Source organism: Puma concolor, chromosome D4, assembly GCF_028749965.1.
Source record: "Puma concolor isolate L17-30 chromosome D4, mPumCon1.1.hap2, whole genome shotgun sequence".
Taxonomy (NCBI): Eukaryota; Metazoa; Chordata; class Mammalia; order Carnivora; family Felidae; genus Puma; species Puma concolor.
Window position 1 is genome coordinate 34726073 of NC_141679.1, and position 21292 is coordinate 34747364.

The following is a 21292-nucleotide window of genomic DNA, read 5'->3' on the forward strand; positions in this document are numbered from 1 at the left end:
AGACAACTACTAAAAGTAATATATGGAAACTATCAGAACTGTCAGGAGGGACACAAAAGCCATAATAAAGTACATTAGGTGTATTGGCAGAGGGATGAAAGAGAAATACATGAAGAAGATGGTTCTGCCTACTTCTGTAGCTGTTCTCTCTGTGACTTATGCAGTACTTTCCAAGTTCAACCCATCACAAAATCTTTTAATCTTCTCGAATAAATTTTTAATCTTCTCGAATAAATTTTGTATCTGGAACCTCCTTATCCTAGAACTGCAACCACAGTTCAGGTACTCATGACCCTGATTGTGTTTGATATTACAGCAGTTTCTTAACTGGTCTCACACCCTCAAAACCATCCTCAACTCAACCAACTGTCAGTGATCTACTAAAAACACAAGTTGGACCACATCATTTTCCAGTTTAAAAGATTTCATCGGCTTCCCCTATTAGTTGGTAATGCTGGGCTTTGCCTGAGAATGAACTGAGGGTCCTTTAAAGAATTCCCTACCCTTGGTCCTTACCTTCATATATTTTGCGTTAACGGGTCAGTGTGTGGCCTAGACGACTATAGTTTCAGCCCCAAGTAACTCCCAAGTATCATCAGGTTGAGAATCACTGATCTACCAGGCAAGTCCCAAGCTCTTTAGCTCTGCCTTAATGCTTTCCAATATGTTTCCTGTCTCTACCATACCTGCTAACGTTGCCTTCAAACTCCAGTGACGACCTGCTAGTGGCAATACTGTGTGTGCATGTTCACTATCGCATGTCTACTTCCCAGGTTTTTGTAACCTCTTTCCTCCCCCACTATTCTGAAAGCACCAACTTAGCTCTGTCTTCTTGTTTTCTCCAGGTGCTTGGGACACAGAGGGCACCTATGTAAGAGTGGAGGAAGACAGTAGTGAAGATGGCACCAGAAGAGTAACTAAGATTTGGAATGGCTACGATGTGCAGTCATAAAGGGAGAAGAGAAGAATATTAGTAAAACTGGAAAAACACAATGCACTTTTTGAGATAAACAGAATGCCGGTGAATATGCAACTGTGAAAGCTTTTTTTAGGCTACAAAGAGGAGTCCAGTGGCCTGGGTAAATACCACAAAGGGAAGTGAGCCAATTTATTTCCTGCCCAATGGTGGCATCGGATCCATTTGTTAAACTGCAAACTCTCTAGAGAAAATAGGTTCCAGAATACAGGCAATTGTTTTATTATAATTATCATAATACCCTTCCTGTTTCCATCTCTCACTCCAAATCAGAACAATTAAAATGCAAAAAGAATTATGTGTTTTGCAATTGCTAAATGATCTTTTTATATCCCTTGGCTGATGCAGTTCTGATTATTTCAGAAACAGTAGTTCTCCACAGTGGTTTCTGCTGCTTACTTCAAATGATTCATGCAGTGGGGCTCTCATTCTTTCCCATGAGATTTTACTCCATAGTCAAATAGTCTTAATCATTAGTCAGCTTCCTTCATATCCAGCCAAGAGTTTTGCTTAATATAATTAGTCCTACTTTTTCATACAACTCTATACAGCCTCTGTCCTTATGAGAATAGAGTTATGCTTGCATTCATTTTCAGAAACTTGTACCTTCTACTAGTTGCCAGGACAAACTGGCAACAGTTGGTTCTTTATATTTTTCCATGTGAGTCAAGAATTCCAATTGCAATCAATTGTAAACTGCCCCCTCACCACAACCCATGAAGGCTTTTCAATTTGCTGACATATTGGATCATAAGTGTTATTTCTGAACATCGCTGCTGGATCAATGGTGCTTTCTCGTGGGAGTTTTATTTTCCTTTTGATTTATAAGCACTGTGATGGTACAGAGTACATCTGTACCAGAAGTACCTGTGATGTGACCAAATTCACCATGATGTTTCCTGCTCTGGCTTGCCTCTACAAAACCAATATCAGGCTTCAATACCCATGATTACAAACCTGTTTCTTTACAGACCCAGTTACAACATTCTCATCAAATGTAACAATTTCCAGCACCTTTTTCTCTATATTTAAGGTGTTCGTAGCTCCAAATGCCAGGCTCACAGCGCAATGAAAAATATCCCACAGCTGATAAATTATTCATTTTTCAGGAGTTTGCAATTTGAAGTGGCACTAACAGCAGAGTACCTGAAGCACCCCCAAAAGACATAAAGTGCAGTAACATCCAAAGCTTTTGCCACATAAATTCCAAAGGTTAAGCGCTATTAAACATCTCTGTTTATCAAGAGATGTGCTCCTTGAACTTATTTATTCTAATTAATCTGCTCCCAATAAACATTACTAACAAAGCAAAGTGCTAAAAGAGGCTAATCAAAAGCGTCTTCTTTCCTTACCTCATCTCACCAGGTTAAAACAAGGTCCTCTGCTAATAAATATTTTCCACTTCCCACTGTCTGGTGAGGACTTGTAAATGAGTAGGGTCAAAAGCAGGGGTTGTCAAGCCATGAACTCAGTCCAAATCTGGCTCACTGCACGTGTTTTTAAGTTTTATTTACTCCCATTTTTTAATATACTGTCTGTAGCTGCTTCCTTCCTATAGTGGCAGAGCTGAATAGTTGTGACAGAGTCTACATGGCCCACAAAGCCAAAAATATTTACTATATGGTCCTTTACAGAAAACATTTGCCAACCTCTCATCAAAAAGCATGCAAAATGTGTACAGGTTTCAGAATTTTTGCTCTGGGTAGGGCTTTAACTGACGTGTATCAATGTGTTCATCTACCCAGAAAAAAGCTGCCTTTAAGTACTTGTTATCTAGAACATCATCTGTGTTACAGTTCCTGAGGAGAAGGAAGAATGAAGCAACCATAGGTCCAAGGTTGCTCCTCAAGCTGACAGGTGCTTCATTTTCATGACAATAATCACCATGTATTTCAGCTATTTACTGGTGTATTTTAAACCACCTCAAAACTTGTTTTAAGGCAAAGATTTCTTTGCACAGGATTCTGCTCTACAGGCTTCAGCTGGGTGGTCCTTCTCTTCCTCTCCACTGACATCACTCACGTGGCTTGCAGTCACCAGGAGGAGGCTGGACTCTGGCTGGAAAGCTAAGATGGCTTTGCTCATATACCTGGCTCTTCACCTGGGATGGTTACAACTTGTGTGGGTGGTCTAGGCATTTCTTTCTCTCCATGGGGTCCTTACTGCAGGGTAACTGGATATCTTTCTATGATGAGTCAAGGTGCCACAGAGTGGAAGTGGAAGCTCCCAGCCTTCTTCTTCTTGTTTTTTTTTTAATGTTTATTTATTTTATTTTTGAGAGAAAGAATAGGGAAGGGTCAGAGAGAGAGGGAGACAGAGAATCCCAAGCAGGCTCCGTGCTGTCGGCACAGAGCCTGACATGGGGCTCAAACCCACAAACTGTGAGATCATGATCTGAGGCAAAACCGAGAGTCAAACGATGGACTGGCTGAGGCCCCCAGATGCCCAGAAAGCTCCCAGACTTCTAAGGGGTAGGACCAGCACTGGAGCAGCATCACTTCTACAACATTCTACTGGTTAAAGCACAACCAAGTACCAATACACGTTCAAGGGGAGAGTCGTCCTGCTTCCCTTTGAGAGGTGCTGTAAAATACCCGGCCACGATTTCCTACCTATCACATTCTAGGAGGATGAGGACATCATGAGCACAGCGATAAAATCTTGAAGGCACACCTTACTGCTAACAATTTAGAATCATATGGACAAACAAGGAAGCCTATCGAAAAATAAAGGTCATTTTATAATAAAACACTGGTGGCAGAGAATGCAACATTTCCCAAACTGACAGTATTTTCTTCTTTTATTAAATTGAAAGGGGACAACAGCTTTTCTAAAAGCCATTTGATGCTTCTCTAATTCTTACATAGTGCATATACCATGGCTATGATCTAATCTTTCCTCCATGACCCTGAATCCTCATTCTGACTGTCAGTGAGGCTCCTGGACAGCTGCCATGGAGCTGGGCCTCCCGGGCCTGTTGCACTGCCAGCATCACTCAAGCACTCTCCACACAGTTCTGACTGCCCTGCACTGTGAGTTCTTGTACCCGCTCTTTTTAACCCATCTGCCTCCTGCCTGGACAAAGAGTCAAGAGAGCTGAGTTCTAGGCCCTTCGCCATTACCTATTCCCCTTTTTGCTCCAGGCAGTTCACCTGTTCTGACCCTTGGTTTCTTTTATCTGAGAAGTGGTGATAATAAAAAGTATACTGCCTACTTAGGCCTAGAGTTTTCAGGAACAGATTAAAAATAAAATGTGTTTAAATAACTATACAAGGGAAAGGTACTATCATAATCATTGCAAGGAGACAAAATTGCATTTTATTACTAAAATAAAATAAGAATAATACATTACAGAATTAATTTAATATTGTATAAAATACATACTTAATATAATAATGGCTACCATTTATTTAGTGCTTCCTGTGTTTTAGGCATAGTTCTAGCACCTTACGTTGGCTAGTAGTTAATTTTCACAGCAACCCTACCATTACCATTTGATATGCTAGACCACAAAGCTGAGGCATGAAGAGATCAGACAATCTGCCTCTGGTCACACAGATATTAAATGGAACTATGACTGATATTTCCCAGTTTGCATAGCTGATTTCAAGAACTTCTGAAAGGTCTATCATACGTCTGACAAAACTTCCTCCTTCCAAACCCCACAGAAGTTAGAAGGGGAGCATTTACCTCTCCCAACCTCTGCCCCACAGTCTGTTCCAGAGCTGATGCACTAGGAGTGGTTCTAAACCAGAGGTGATTTTGTCCCCCAGGTCTCATTTGGCAATGTTCAAAGACATTTTGGTGGTCACAACTGAAGGCCAGGGTGCTAATGGTAGAAGCCAGGGAGGCTACTACTTATTCTATGATACTCAGGGCAGTTCCCAACAGCAAAGAATTCTTTAGCCCAAAATTTCAATTGTGTCAAACTTGGAGTACACTGATGGCAGAAACACAGCACAGAGAGACTTCACTTCGAGTTCAGCACATAGGGGACACCCAAATCTATGATGTAGATGCTTTTGTTTATTTGTTTGTTCTGTTTGTTGCTGCTCTAGGGTATATGCTGCTTAGTTCCTTGATCTGAAAATCATCTCAATAGGTGAAAATGCTAGACAGGCGATTTCTGCACACATCAGGCATTACAGTATATACGATGGGATGAAAACAAACCCTAACTGAATGCCTGCCGTGTATCAGGCATGTCAGAATTCCCAAAGAGTCAGAAGAATTAAGAAAATTATTCCAGGTAAGCAGAAGGGCAAGAATTTAAGCCAAATCTGGTTGTTTACAACATGTACTATTTTAGAGTAAATACATTTAAGTTATGGTTTAATAATCCTTATTCTATTTATTACTTTATATCCCCATTGGACTTAAAACTAAGTACAAATATGTTAAATCACATAAAATCAAGATTTTTTTTCTTGGAAATGGAAGCGGTTAACCAGGAAAACTTTTATTTAAATGCTTTCATCTGTAAAGGAAATACATACTAAGAAGCACTGAGGAGTCAATTGCTATCACCCTGACTAAATGGAAGCACGCAGAGCAAAGACCTATTAAAGTTCCCTTCTTCCCTGCAAGTCAGTGTTGCCGATCACCCTCCAATTACAGATCTGCTTTTCCTGCGTACCCTCCCCAGTCCTCTCCAGCTATGGATATCGATGAAGGAACATGCAGACTTAATTACATGTTTCCAATGTAAAACTATCACCTGCTTTAAAAGAAACACAAAAGTGGCCAGAGACAAAGAGCAAAACGCAGACATTTGTGCTTTTGCTAGCCAAAGGGTTTAGTGTTTAAAATCTACATTGGCTGGTGCAAAGAAATTTCAGTTAAGCCGTTTAGACAATGATTTATAACTTGATCAGGAAGGTAGGAAGTATCTACCTTCTAATGCATTATTTACAGAAAACATATTTATTTTGTTCTGGTAAGGGTTCACAGGACCCAAATCAAGTTTCACAGATAAATATCCCAAGAATATATTTGTTTCTTTACATCTCTGCCTAGCAATCCAAACTCCTTCCAAGGCCTACAGGGCCACAGGATCAAGCCCCTCCCTGCCTCTCCTACCTATCTCTTACCACTTGTGCTTCAATCTTCTGGGCCTTATTTTTTCCTTTGAACATGCTGGGCTCCTCCTTTGAAAATCACTGCTCATTTTGTCTGGATGCACTGAATGCCACTTTTTCAGGGCTGGTCACTTCAGAACATCACTCAGCTTAAGCATTTTGTCTCATTAAGCAATACCTTCCACGATATAAAATGGAGTGTCCTGCCTCCTCCTCCCCCCTTACTGTCATGTACATCACCTTGTTTTATTATCTTTGAAGCATGTGTATCTATCCAAAGTCATACTGTTCATTTATTCTTTGTCCATAACCTTGTGTTGTATTTTTGTCCATAACCTCTTTACATAGTGAGCACTCACTCAATGAAATATCATTACTTTTAATTTAACTGCTGTGATTTAAATGTGCTTTTTAAGGATAGATATTAGGGGGATTTTCTTTGTAATGACCTGAAATTACTATAGCTTAAAGCTATAAAGTACCTTTTCAGTGATAAACAATAATCCCTTTATAAAGACTTAGGGGAGGGGTGCCTGGGTGGCTCAGTTGGTAAAGCATCTGACATTGGCTCAGGTCATGATCTCACAGCTCATGAGTTCAAGCCCCGCATCGGGCTCTGTGCTGACGGGCTCTGTGTTTGGAGCCTGGAGCCTGCTTTGGATTCTGTGTCTCCCTTTCTCACTCTGTGTCTCCCACACTCATGCTCTGTCTCTCTGTCTCTCAAGAATGAATAAACGTCAAAAAATTAAAAAAAAAAAGAAGACTGAGGGGAAAATAAGTAAAATTAACAATAAACAACTAAGAAAGGAAAAAAAAAACCTGCTGAAATGTATTTGTTATACTTCCTGTACTTTTAGCTCAAAAGTGAAGTCTTGCATGCTTTTTAAATTGAAGATATAAGTAGTTAGCATATTTTAATGTTACATTTAATAACCATATTATAAAATGATTGTAATAACACCATGCTGTGATTTTGCAAAACCCATCACAAATCATAGACTGAATTTAAAACTTTGGTCAGAGAACAAAACTAAATTGAAATATTTTTGTACAGTCTGATTCCACCTTTTTACACAGATACTAACATAAAAATAAGTTCAAATAAAATTACCTAAACAACCAAAAAGGGAAATTATAAGAATGAGAAGTGATCTATTTTGGAAAGAAATATATAATGCCATGTTAAAAATAAAGGGTTACAGGGGCGCCTGGGTGGCGCAGTCGGTTAAGCGTCCGACTTCAGCCAGGTCACGATCTCGCAGTCCGTGAGTTCGAGCCCCGCATCGGGCTCTGGGCTGATGGCTCAGAGCCTGGAGCCTGTTTCCGATTCTGTGTCTCCCTCTCTCTCTCTGCCCCTCCCCCGTTCATGCTCTGTCTCTCTCTGTCCCAAAAATAAATAAACGTTGAAAAAAAAAAATAAAAAATAAAAAAATAAAGGGTTACTTCTCCTTCACTAGCCTGGTTTTCTCTTCCACTCCAAATCATAACGATCTGTTCCTGGTTCAAGTTCTAGTAGAGCATATCTTCACAATAGTCAATTAAAATATTCTTTCAGTGTCAAGGCTGTCCTGCCTCCCTAACCTCCACCACCCTGGTCCCTGTACCCCCATCAATCTGCATAGCTTCCAACCAGCCTCCCAACAGATCCAAGGCCACTCTGGCTGGCCTGGCTCCAAAGCTTCTCTACACTCAGCAGCCACAAGGATGTTTTTAAAATGCAAATTCCTTCCCTTCACTCCTCCAGCTGTTCCTAGAAGAAAAACGAAGATCTTGAACAAGTTCTATGAGGTCTTGCATTAGACAGTCTGTGCCTGTTGTCCAGCCCTATTTGAATTCTCTCTCCTCATTGTCTGGGATCCAGGAACATCCATCTTCTCATGCCCCAAAATATACTAGGTTATTCCCATCTCAGGGCTCACAGGCATGTCCTTTCTTGGACCTTAACGGGTCTTTCAGGTATAGTTTATTTAGCTTCCTTTCACCCACAAGATACTAGCTCAAAACTCATTTCCTCAGAGCTATGCATGTGATAAGATTTAACAGAATTATATAACTTTAAAAAGTAAGTTGATATAAAACAAGTAAACTGTAGTTTAGTTAGCAGTATTGTGCCAACATTGATTTCCTGATTTTGATAATGTACTCTCATTATATAACATATTATCTTGAGGAAAACTGGATGAAGGGTACATGGGAAATTCCTGTACAGTCTTTCAACTTCTTTTCAGCCTAAAATTATTCCAAAATTTAAAAAATGTCACTCCTTCAGGAAAGCTTTCTATTACTCTTCTGAACAGATGAGGCACTAAGCTCCTTATTTTCTTCCCTCAAATATTTAACACAGTCCAAAAGTGTAAACTTTTGAGATTAATGTTAAATATTTGTCTACCCTGCTAGAGTGTAAGCCCTTTGGGGTAGGGATCATATCTCTTTATCTCACCATTGTGTCTCCAGTAGCTAAGTCAGTACTTGGCACAGGGAATGTGACCAATAAACATTTATTTAAAGAGAGTATTAAATACATGAATGAGCCAATGAGTCAATGTCCTTCGGAAGCACAAATATATATAAAGATACATATTACATATTTAAAAGATACTGCTCAAATTACGAAGTTAATGGGATAATAAATTGTCAACAGAGATCTAAATATAGATGCTTCTAACTTGAAAATGATGCAAGCTAATGAGAAAAAAGTATAATAGCAACTAACATTTAGTAAATATCTAATCCTATTCAAGATGCTTTGCAAGCAGTTCTTTACTTAATCCTTATGATAACCATATCAAATGTGTGCTATTTTCAATCTTCATTTTACAGATGGGAGGCATACAGATATTTGTAACTTGCCCACGGTCAGAATAATTACATAGTAGAGGCAGGGTCTGAACACGTACTTCAGCTTCTGAGTCCACAGTCGTAAGTACCACTTCCCACGTGGAGATAAATTCTGAAATATTGCTTGAAACAGTTCTAAAGAGTAACCTATGACTTCTGAAGGTAGATGACAAATGGATATGAAACCACATTCTTTACACTTTTGTATCTCTACCATTGTGCACAAAGTCTTCCATGGAGCAAGCAGACGGTACAAGTGTGCGTGCGCACACACACTACTTTGTCAAATAACAAAAAAGAAGCTAAAGGAAACTGAGGAAATAAAACAGACAAAATTATAGGTAAGAGAATTGGTTTCCATCCAATCGGCAGTACTTTTATCTTTGATTCTTAATTTCAAAATGGACACTGGTTGGGGATTTTCCACAATTAAATGAAGCAGAGCAAAGTGGGCAGGAGAGTCGGGGCTCCCAAACAAATCAAGGCCATTGGAAACACTAGCGAAGTGAAGAAAGTTAAAGAAATTAAGAATGCAAAAGGAAAGAAGTGAAGAAATCATGGAACAGATTAATCAACTATCATCAGGCTATAACAAGGCTGCCATCAGGCTACCATCAGCACTAACAAGAAGTAATTCACCAGCATTTCAGATATCGTTCCATCTTTTGAGCCAAGGGTCTCCTCATAAACAGAGATCAGAGCTAAGAAGCATGTCATAGTTAGGATTTTTTTTTTTTTTAAATCAAGTCCCTCTACATTCAATAAAGTGTTTTTAAGTGCACACATTGGTTGATTTTGTGACATATTCTTAACCTTACTAGGTAGGTACAGCTTTGCTGAGAGCAATTAATTTAGAAAGCTACAAATCCTCTGCAACGGAGCTTAAGGATCAGTAAAATAGCTGGAATATTTTCCTTGCTGCAGACAGCTGGATGTTGCTAATTTAGCTACTTTAAAGTGAGGGAAGGAAGGAGGAGGGAAAGGCAAAGTTTTTATTTTGCCACACATCTGTAAATTCAGAGAAAGGGAAAACAAGGAAAGCATTGATAAGCTTGGTAAATGAACTGGATTTCTCCCTGCTCGTCAGTGAGCATGTCTATCATAACTGGCCTAAGGAAACCAGCACACTTTCCTTTAAGGTTACATACAACGAAGAGAATCTAGCCAAATTGCTGGATTCAGCAACATTTTACATTTTCTATTTTAAATAGTTTTATTGAAATATAATTCACAGAATACACAGATCACCCACTTAAGGTGTACAATTCAATGGCATTTGGTATGTTTATACTCAGTGCCATCACTCCACTCTATTTTTATTTTTTAAGTTTATTGAGAGAGAGAGAGAGAGAGAGAGAGAGAGAGAGAGAGAGAGAGATGGAGGGCAAGAGGGAGAGGGAGAGAGAGAGAAGACCAGGCAGCCTCTATTGTCAGTGTGGAGCCTGATGCGAGGCTCAAACCCACAAACTGAAATCATGACATGAACTGAAATCAAGAGTCGGATGCTCAACCAACTGAGCCACCCCTGCGCCCAAAATTTTAGAACATTTTCATCACCCAAGCAATTTACCTTTTAAAGGATGGTTCTATGGTTTGTGATATATATGTGTGTGTGTGTGTATATATATATATACATATATATATACACATGCATATATATATATATAATGTATAATCATATATATATCATATATTATATATAACCATATATATGATATATATAATATATATAATTATAATATATAATTATATGCATAAACACGTATATACATACATATAATCATACCCAAACCATCACAATCTAAAGTGAAAATAAAAAGATATTTTTTAATGAAATATTGATGTTCTCAGTGTGAAATGGGCTGCTGCTGAGAGGTATGCATTTTGATGACCTATGAAAGACCTCTTCTCCATTTCTAACCTCATCTTGGAAGGTCCAACTACATGGTTAGGCTACTTCTCAGAAGTGATTCTGCAAAATGCAAAAGGAATAATTTTGACCTGGCTTTTAATTATTTCCCTTTATTTTTTTCCTTGCAGAATAATTTATGACCATATCAAAAGCCACTCATTATCTTCCTTATGCTCACCTCAACTTCCAGTTTTCTGATCCAATGGCTCATATATTATACTATTTGCCTATAGTAAATATCTATAGCTCCTCTCTATGAGCATCTCAAAAAAGAATGCATTACAAAAAGCAACAGAACAGAAGGATGGAACACTTTCCATTAATTAGACCCAAGGCAAATTTAAATCGGTAATTCGAAGAGTGAAGCTTTTTATTTTTTAAAGCTTGACTAGCTTGACTAAATATGCTTCATAATTTTTCCTCTTGATCTTCAGTTTAATTAATGGGACAAGAGTTTTAAGAATCTCTTACATATAGGAATTTATAGAGAAGCAAGCTAGGACTTTTAATGTGCTTCAAGAAAACCTGGTGTATCAAACACCAAAATTTTGATAATCTGTAGGTCAAATAAAAAAGCAGTTTAGCACATTACCTCACAAAACTGCTCAATAAAAATACTGGTTGCATATTTTTGAAATAATGATATAACAGCTAACATTTATTAAAAATCTATCATGTGTTATCTGCTGACTGTGTTTTACATTAACTCATTCAACGATCACAAAACCCAAGGGTAGGTTCTCTACTATACAATCATCATCATCATTATCATCATCACCATCATTTACATCTTAAAGTTAGGGAAACTGAGGCAAAGAGCACACTGTATCACGTGCCAGATTACAAACGGCAGCCAGAACTTAAAACCAGAGTCTGTCTTTAGAGCTCACTTTCTTAGCCATGCCAAAGAAACCAAGAAGTTTCACTGGATATAGTGATATACTACCAAAGAGGGGAAACACTAATTGATTTTACGTAAGACAGGAATATAGTGGGTAGACAGGGACTACAAGAAGTTTCCCTACAATAAGGGGGGGAAATGAGGATTTATTTGCCATCTCAGATGGAAAAATGTGAAAAAAAAAAAAAGAGAAAATGGATGAACTAAGCCATTTGAGGAATTAAGCTATCAAAAGTCATGTTTCTAATGAAGATCCAATAAACATCCAGGTCAAATTATAGTTGTCAAAGTGTAAACTCAGGTCTAGACTGCAACAGTAGGCAGTCAGTGATTTCATTAGCATGAAACCAATTTGGTGAAAGAAGGTGCTACATGCAGGTTTATAGCCAGCATCTAGTTAAAAAACAAACAGAAAATGACTAGTAAACAGAAAACTAAAGCTAACATAAAACTACCACAAACTACTATGGAAACTCAGCCAAAAGAAAAATACCCACACCAGGACCACATTAATATAAATTTACCTTTAATTTGCATGCAAGTTATCACTGAACTGACCTCAATGAGACCAGATTTAAACCAAAATTTGACCTCAACCAGACCACTGCCTAACCCAGAACGAACGTCAGTCAGACCACCACCTAAACCAGAAACCTGGTTGCCCTGACATGAGGAAGGACTACTGTTAGTGCTCAAACAGGAGTCCTGCTGAGACTACAACTCTACCACGTGTACACACTTTCAAGAAACAACAAGCAGAACCATTACAAGCACTCAAGACCTAGGGATGAAAAGAAATAAGAGCCATACACACATCTAGCCTTTTAAAATAATAGTGGGGATCTGTGGGGCATTTTAAATTGGCAATGGCAAAGACTGTAATTTTCTGCTAAAGGGATATTATCACAATTTTTCAACCTGGGTTTGAACCAAGGCTCGTAAGAGCTCTCCTACTTAATGCAACATCACACCTAGCACTTACTATAACATTCCACACAGCAGATGAAAATCCTGACTCCTTGGCTCTTTGGAGTTAATCATTTCAAAAGGCTGTGAGCAGAACACATTAAATTAGCATGGTAAACTAGAGTGGATTCTTTCCATTCCCCACCCCTACACAGTCCTCTTTCTCAAGTGGGAGGACACTTTTTTAAAAATTATTTCCTAGTTCTCAAATGGCTCTGACAAGCTACTATTAAATTTTGAAATAGAACTCCTGATTCCTTGCATAAATACAAAATACAGTTAGGTAAAAGAAAAACAAAATATGGCTAAAGGTGCTAACGAAAGCCTATGGTAACAAACCAGTGACCCAGGTGCTGGATGCCTGAGAAATACTGTATTTAGATGATGATGGAAAAATCTAATTTTTCTCCAGTGCTCATTATGTCTGGGTTTTTTCAGTGTTTTGTGAGAAGATAATGACCCAATTTAGTAGGTTATAATCCAAGAGCACCTGAATGGCTCAGTAGGTTAAGCATCCAACTTCAGCTCAGGTCATGGTCTCACAGTTCATGGGTTCGAGCCCTGCATTGGGCTCTGTACCAACAGCTTGGAGCCTGGAGCCTGCCTCAGATTCTGTATCTCCTTCTCTCTCTGCCACTCCCCTGCTCACACTCTGTCTCTCTCTCAAAAACAAATAAACATTAAAAAAAATTAATAGGTTATAATCCAGATCCTACTTTCCCAATTGTTGTTTGAACATCCTTCAGTGACTAGTCATATTTCCAGCTCCACCATGTTCTTCCCCATACAACAAATATCCTCCAATAGATTAATACGGGATGCTCTTTTTTCTTTCTAAATATACTTCAAAAAATATCGCCAATTCTTCCCCTTTCGCCAGAAACTCTCAGGTTATGCTACCCTGCTCAACAACACTAAATGAATCTGCTAAAGGGAAAAGGTACTAAATAATCAAGGCTGAGCAGACAAGGGCAAAACTAACTAATTTGACAAAGTTTCTTCAGTTGCAATGGGAGGAGTGAGAGAGAATGTATTCTTTTTCAGGTTACATCTTGATTGAAAGCTGATATCATATAAACATACAACACGGTAAATATCTTAATTTAACTGAAAGGGGCTAATGCAGACTTGTTTTCCTTTTCAACAGCTACTGTAGAGGAGGTGCAGTGAAGGGGCATGCAGAAGGAGAAGGGGAGGAGGAGGGTAAGGAGTAGGTGATGATCATCTGGAGTGTAGATTGTTTTTTAAGACATTATTTTAAGGGGCTCCTGGGTGGCTCAGTGGTTAGGTGTCCGACTCTTGATTTTGGTTCAGGTCATGATCTCACCGTTCTGAGGATCAAGCTCCACATCGGGCTCTGTGCTGACTGTGCAGAGCCTGCTTGGGATTCTCTGTTTCCCTCCCTCTTTCTCTCTCTCCCACTCTAACATAATTTTAAGAGTACTTGACATCTGTCTGCCACTTTCCACCAGAGATTTAAGCAAAAGTATAGCTGCTCAGTAGAAGAACATTTCTACTTATCTGGAAAGATAACTCTGTGGATAGATGACAATTACCTCTAGCAACTTTATGAAAATCTCTAACTGCGATCTGAAATTAAAGCGGATCCCCAGGGTGCTGATATGCTTTTGCCAAAAATTAACAATTGTAAAACAACGTACTCTTTCATTCTAGCCAAAACAGAAAAATAAAGCCATATGCCTGATTTCTTTAATAAACTAAATTTAGATTACTACTTTAAAATAGATTCTGACATAAATGGCTTTAAAATAACAAGAGCATCTTTCATTTGGGTCTTTTCCCAGTTAATTATTTGCTGGCATTGTCCTAGACATTCCTTGGCTTCACCTTAAACCAACACTCCCAAGTGCTAATTAGGAGACTATATACATTATTAACCAGAGAATGTGCTTAAAACATGCATGTTCCATATGTATCCTGTTATTAACATGATTCCTTTCAGTCCTGGAAAGCTCTCTTTAGAAAATAGAGTCCCTATTTAAACAAAGAAATTGGCTGCTATTGAGGAAATTTTTGTCAAAATTCAATTAATAGGTAGGGGCCAACAGGACACAGGTTCCTTGTCTTCGAAACATCCTCAACATGAATCAAATTTCATCTCATGGAAACAGTCAGCAGAAGGAAAAGTTAATGCCTGCAGATGTTATATGTTTTCCTAGTACTAGGGGACTCCCAAAGAGAATGGCCGACTCTCACATGAGCCATACCATTCCTGAGAAACCAGACATGTCAGTGAGCCCAAGCCAGAGGCATGCCTTTTCCAGTACTATCTCTACCAAAAGACCATGGGCCAGATGGGAAAAGAAACATATGTAAACAAGGTAGACCTAATGATTTCCTAATTACAAAGGAGATATGATCTTCTCATTAATTGGCAAGCTAATTGACCACAATCTCAGTTTCATAAATTGAGTCCAATAAAGCAAACTTTGGTGTCTGTACTCCACAGAATTCTCCTCACACTTCCACACCCTTCACTCAGCCACAAAGTTGTCAGCTCTGCTTGATTTGTTTGAATACTGTACTCGACGACAGCTGTCGGAAACAGTACATTAGAACAGCTGCTATGACAGCTACAAGGGGCTTGGAGGTTTAATTGGGCTCAATGTGACATTGTGCATTTTTCTAAACATAGAAAGTTCCACAAAAGTAAAGAAATTTCTAATGTGTCTGAACGATGTTTACTTATTGGCACCACCAAGTGGTTAACCCCGATTTGAGTTATGTCATTGGGCTCATAGTATCTTTGCCACCAGGGTTGGTGAGACAAAAAAAAAAAAAAAAAAAAAAAAAAAAAAAAAAAAAAGACAGTAGGAGCAGTTAGATCCACAAGAAAAGGGGCATTAAGAGAGAGGAAATGGTAAGGAAGTCACGTCAATAATCTCTTTCAAAGGCTGGCTGGTAGCCAAGGAGGATCCCACAGTGTCTCAGGATTTACTTCCTAAGGAAACGTATTCAGAGGCCCTGAGCCTGGTGCCAGCTGCCAACAAAACCGCTCATTACAGTCACAGCCCCGTGGAGAAGGGAGAATGGCTTACTCTCAGCATCTGCGCGGAGGAAGAAAGCGAGAAGCAGCAACAGCGGCCTGGCTACGTGCACCATCCTGCAGCTTGGCAGCGGCCTGAGCTGGCAGTTTGGAATCACTGCCTCGGAAGCTTCAGCGAGTCTGTCCGATCAGAAATTTCAGCTGGAACTCTTTCAGAGCCTGTAAGGGGAGAGGAAGACAAAAGAAAGGAAACACAAGGACGCTTAGATTTTTTACTCTTTTCCTCTTGTTCCATCACAAACACCACGAGACCCGATCCATTGTAAACACCCAAGACATTGTAACTGTGATGCCTTTGTTTTAGAAGGGAAATAACTTGGTTCGAAAAATGGGGCAGCTGTGGCACATCTCGTGCCCATTGTCAGGCTACCCTAAAGCCAACCACCTTGAATGGCACTCTCTGCTTGTGCCACCTTTTGGGCAATGCTGTGCGAGAAGAAACTGTCACTTCTTATGAAACACTATGTGAATGCATCAGTGGAAGAAAAAACAGCAATGCTATGAGACAGATTTAAGGGAAGCTCCACCGTGCTGGATAAAAGTCTATTATTGACAGAATAGTGGAAGCTGCTTTCTTGGCACGAGGTGAAGTGACAGGGCTAATTCAACTTCTGCAGCTAAATGGGAGAGGTTAGAATATTTTACACTAGCACGTTTGGCTTCTTCCCTGAAGACACATCAATGTTCAAGTCTAGTTTGGCTTCAGTAAGTCAAAACAATAGTTAGCATGAGCCTATTTGCTTTAACAGGATTTGTATATGTCTCCTGGGCAATAGCTTTGCTTTCTCAATCTCCTATGTAAAACTGATAAACTGCAAACTGTAGAGAGCCTACTGAGTGCAAGTACACTTAGTATACAGTGCCATGGAGCACAAAAAATGAGTCAAATTCTGTCCTCTGTGACTTTCCAGCTCAGTAGAGAAAATAAGACCGTCACATCTGATGACTAGTGTAAGTTAAGAAGTGATGAGTGCCAGGAAAAGAAAACCAAATACTGCCATAAAAGACAGGATCTGGAATGGTATCATAGATAAAGCAGTATCTCAAAGCAGGCCTAGGAGCGTAGGCAGGATTTAACCAAAAAGAGGAAAGGCATTCCAGGAATTCTATTAAAGGCAGGGCAGTGGGAAAGGAACTTTGGAAAAGATGAGTCTCCAGGTTTGGCTGGAGTAGGGCTTCCCAAATATCTGTATGCATTACAACCTCCTAGAAGGCTTGTTAAAACAGAAACCTGGTCGCCACCCCCAGAGTCTGTAGTTCACTAGGTCTGTGATGGGGTCCCAGAATTTACATTTCTAACAAGTTCCTGATGCAGCTGGTACAGGGACAACATTGAGACCACTGGCCTGGTGTGATAACTCATTAGGAAATCAGAAGGAGAGGAGGCAAAAGAAAATGGCTCAGGATTTAAAAAAAAAAAAAAAAAAAAACACAAAAGAAAAAGAAAAAGAAAAAAGAAAAGGTCACAGTGAGCCTTGAATGTCAATCTAAGTCAACCAGCCAATTATTCAGCAAACCACAAATAAAACTACTTAATGTTTTAGAGCAGAAGAACAAGGAAATAGGCTTTGGGAAGATAAACTGACATGTACATGTGGAAATATTAGGCCAGAGCAAGAGTTCCAGGTGAGAAGAAACACAGACCACACAGCTATGGTGGTCCTGGCGGTAACTGGAAAGAAGAGAAGGCAATGATTAGGCCCAAGCAATAATTTGAAGTATGACTCTTCAGGTGATAAATAATTGTTCTTATAGGAACCTTCAACAAATCTAGCACACATCTTGAAGTATTTTTTGCTTGTTTGTTTTTAAAGTTTATTTATTTGAGGGAGAGAGAGAGATTAGAGAGAGCAGTGGGGGGGGGGGGGCAGAGAGAAAGGGAGAGTGCTGTCAGCACAGGCTCAGTCTCCAAAAACGTGAGATCATAACTTGAGCTGAAATCAAGAGTCGGACACTTAATCAACTCAGCCACCCAGGCGCCCCAGGCACAGCATCTTATACACAGTAGCCTTTCAATATGGAGAGAGTAATGAATGCTACTGCTTCCTCTATCATTGTGAGAACTTGAGCATGACAATCAGAATGTGTTTGCCAAATGAAACAGTATACCTTTAAGTTTTGTATATTGGAATACTTGAAACACATACAAAATTCTTGACAGGAAATTCTAGAGCTATCCAGAAATAACCTAATCCACTAAAATGACTTGTACTTTCGAAAGTACTGTAGTGCAGATACTACAGTGTGTCTTTTCTGAAACTGAGCTTGAGACTGAGAATAAAAAAATTTAAAAAGGTCTTATCTTGTTCATTACTATGCATGAGTGGTTTAAATGAAGGAAAGATAAAACTAAAAGAAAGACTGGGAGATCATTCTAATTACCAATCCACTAGGCAACCCTTTTTATTTTTAACAGATTTGCGGGTGGCATAAAGCGGTAAGTTATACATTGAAACACATCTACTTGAAACCAAAAGCTAGCCAGCTGTTCCAAATCTGCTACTGTTATCAATCTCATCAGGAAAACAACTTATTAGGCAGTTCACAGCTATCAAATGCTAAAATTCTCCAAACTTCATAGGAAAAGTGCTAAAAGAATCAGCTCTCCTCCCTTCCCCCTCTCTCTGTCCCCATCCTCATGCCAGCATTTCAAATGACAGCAAAGTCCAGGAGACATCAGTCCTGTCGGACTCAATTTGTGTCTGTGCAAGCGTATCAGAGCCAACTGCTACATAATAACTCGGTGCGATCACAGAGATGGAGATGTATGAAATGCTGTCTCAGGGAAGAAGTGATTTGGCTTTTTCCTCTGCCTGACCGAAGTGGCATAAGAAGACCAAATTCTTCCAAATTAGCCTACAAATGTTACCTCTGGACTTAAAACAGTGATAGGATCTAGGAATGAATGCAGCTGAAGCGCATACATATTTATACTTAAATGGGCTATGTCCTTGGCCTGATTCGACAAAAGGAGCAGAGGTGTGAAGATAAAACTTATTCGAGATGTTCATTCCAGCTAATCTCCACTCCATATCTTGTTTATTACTTGGAAACTTTGCCAAAAAGGAAATGCTGGCTTGCACATCAGTAACGTGGAATTTAAATTTTTGAACAAAAATGGGAAATGGATTTTTAAAGGAAACACTGACAGCGAAAATAATGAGGATGAATGAATATTACAAGTAGTTTCCATTAGCCTAGAGAAAGGGATGCCAAGCACTTTGCAACAGAAAGAACAGGAAAAGGGGTTCAGGGATATTAAAAGCACCATGGTTTAGCTTACATCACAAATTACTGTGAGTGTGTTCAATAGCCCTCAGCAGAGGCTAACTCTGATTTTTATATGCCTTGTCCTTTGTGCCTTTCCTTCACTGGGACAAGCCAATAAAACTGAACCATGCAGGTAAAATGAAAGATACACACACACACACACACACACACACACACACACACACACACACACATTTAAAACTCTCTGGTTTCTTATTGCTTGCAGGACAAAGATCCTTTTAAGGAACTATAATGTTGTTGATTTTTCAATTAGCCAAATACTACTTTTGTGTTTCTGTACATTGCATGACCTCAGAAGCTAACAGTTCAGAGATGCACAATATAATTTGAAATGGAATAACAAAAAGTACACTTGCCTAAAAGCCTCAACAAATCACTGTTTCAAGTGATCACATAAGCTGCCATCTACTCAACTCCTTATCTTCAATTTAACATTGTAACCCTTTCCTGTAATAAGTATATTCATATTCAAACTAATATTCATGCTGAAGGATTTTTCCCAGCTTTCTGAATTGTGGTATATGTTTCTGTAGATTGTGTTAACATAACAGAAAAAAAAGGCATAATGGAACTTTTCTTTCCTTAAAATTAGAATCCCGATTTCCCTAGGAAATCAGTTTTATGTAGGAAATATGCAAAATGAGTGTGCAACATCTTGTCCTACCAGGAAGTAATGAGACTTTCGGGAACTACTAGGTCATATCCAAAAAAGGGAGCCAAAGTGATGAGGCTCCCTTCAGCTAAATGGAGGAGATTCTGGTGGCCAGAAGAAAAACTGCAATTAACTGAATGAAACATATCCTACTAAAATCTGTGAGTTCATCACTTTAAAAATAATTTTTAAAAATTAATAGGTCATCCAGAAGGCAGTTAAAGAATCCAATCATTCTGAGAAGAGTGAGAGAAAGGGAAAGAATTTTTCATTAAAAAAAAAATGTCCATAGAACTTAAAAATACAAACAACAAAAAAACCCTGCTGTCACTAGCAAATCAGAGATCATTGTTTATATCCCATTTTTATAATTTTGCCTTTTTCTTATCTAACAACACCATGCTCTCAATTCTAGACTCTAAGAAACAGTAATATTGTAATGATACTTAACTGATCATTTCTTTATATAGATATCTATTAAGTTAGGGGGATGGTGTAGTAAGGAGGAAGTCCCAAAATGTTGTGACTTCTTTCTACCAACCTTCCAAACCAGTCCACTCTCTCTAAATCGACTAGACAGGCTTCCGATCATTTAAGAGAAGCAACCATTTGTGCACAACATGTGTTACCAGGAAACCCCAATTTGTAAAACAGACATAAGCAGGGGCTGCTGTGGCTGAAGCTAGGAATTGGGGAGCCTGGAGTTAACCCAAGCTGACAGAGGCCCCTGAAGGCCATCAGGGAACTCCCTGTCCTCAGTGCACAGCTACAACACAAGGACACGAAAAAAAATAAAAAATAAAATAAATAAATAAATAAATAAATAAATACACTTTCAACATTTCACTTATTTGTGAGGATTTTCCACGAGGAGATAGCCCTCTAAATATTTTATCACGAGATAGGACAAGAATCCTCCAGCGCTATCCAATAAAACTTTCTGCAGAATGGAAATGTTCCTTATCTGCACTCATAATTGGCTACTTTAAACGGAGCTAGTGAAACAAGGGAAATAAACATTTTATTGTATTTAAGTTTAATTTAAGCTTAAATGGCCACATGTGGCTAGTGGCTGCCCTCTTGGACAGCACAGACTATGGTTACTTGCTTCAACAGCCTGAACACCATGGCTGTAAATGAGGCATGGATTTTAGGGCTGGAGATGAAAACAGTGAGTTGGGAACCCTTAGTCCTTGTAGTCTTGGCTTCCTCATAATCAGACTCTAAAGATTCATTGTGTTATATGAGGAAACCTACTTAACCTCTGGGCCAAACACTTCTCCATGGCTATCCCATCCCCTGGCTAAATAAATAAATAAATAAATAAATAAATAAACTTAAGCTTATTTATTTTAAGAGAGCAAGTGAACGAGAGCAGGAGAGGGGCAGAGAGAGAGAAGGAGAGAGAGAATCCCAAGCAGGCTCCATGCTCAGCTCTGAGCCTGACGTGTGGGGCTCGAATTCACAAAGTGTGAGATCATGACCTGAGCTGAAATCAAGAGTCAGATGCTTAACTGACTCAGCCACCCAGGTGCCTCATCTTTTTTTTTTTTTTTTTTTTTAATGACTCCATGGAATGTAAAGGAAGGATCAGTAAGTGGGTTAAGTGTA

At 39.0% G+C, this 21292-nt stretch overlaps 1 protein-coding gene across 34 annotated transcripts in view; it reads right to left on the reverse strand.

Moving 5' to 3' along the window:
* PTPRD (protein tyrosine phosphatase receptor type D) overlaps positions 1–21292 on the reverse strand; it is a 2237777-nt gene that overhangs the window by 411256 nt on the left and 1805229 nt on the right. For all 34 annotated transcript variants that reach the window (XM_086685253.1, XM_086685255.1, XM_086685268.1 and 31 more), the window contains one exon: positions 15731–15897. In XM_086685253.1, coding sequence (XP_086541379.1) covers positions 15731–15794 — 64 coding nt within the window. In that variant the 5' untranslated portion in view covers positions 15795–15897. The remainder of the gene's footprint in view (positions 1–15730; positions 15898–21292) is intronic.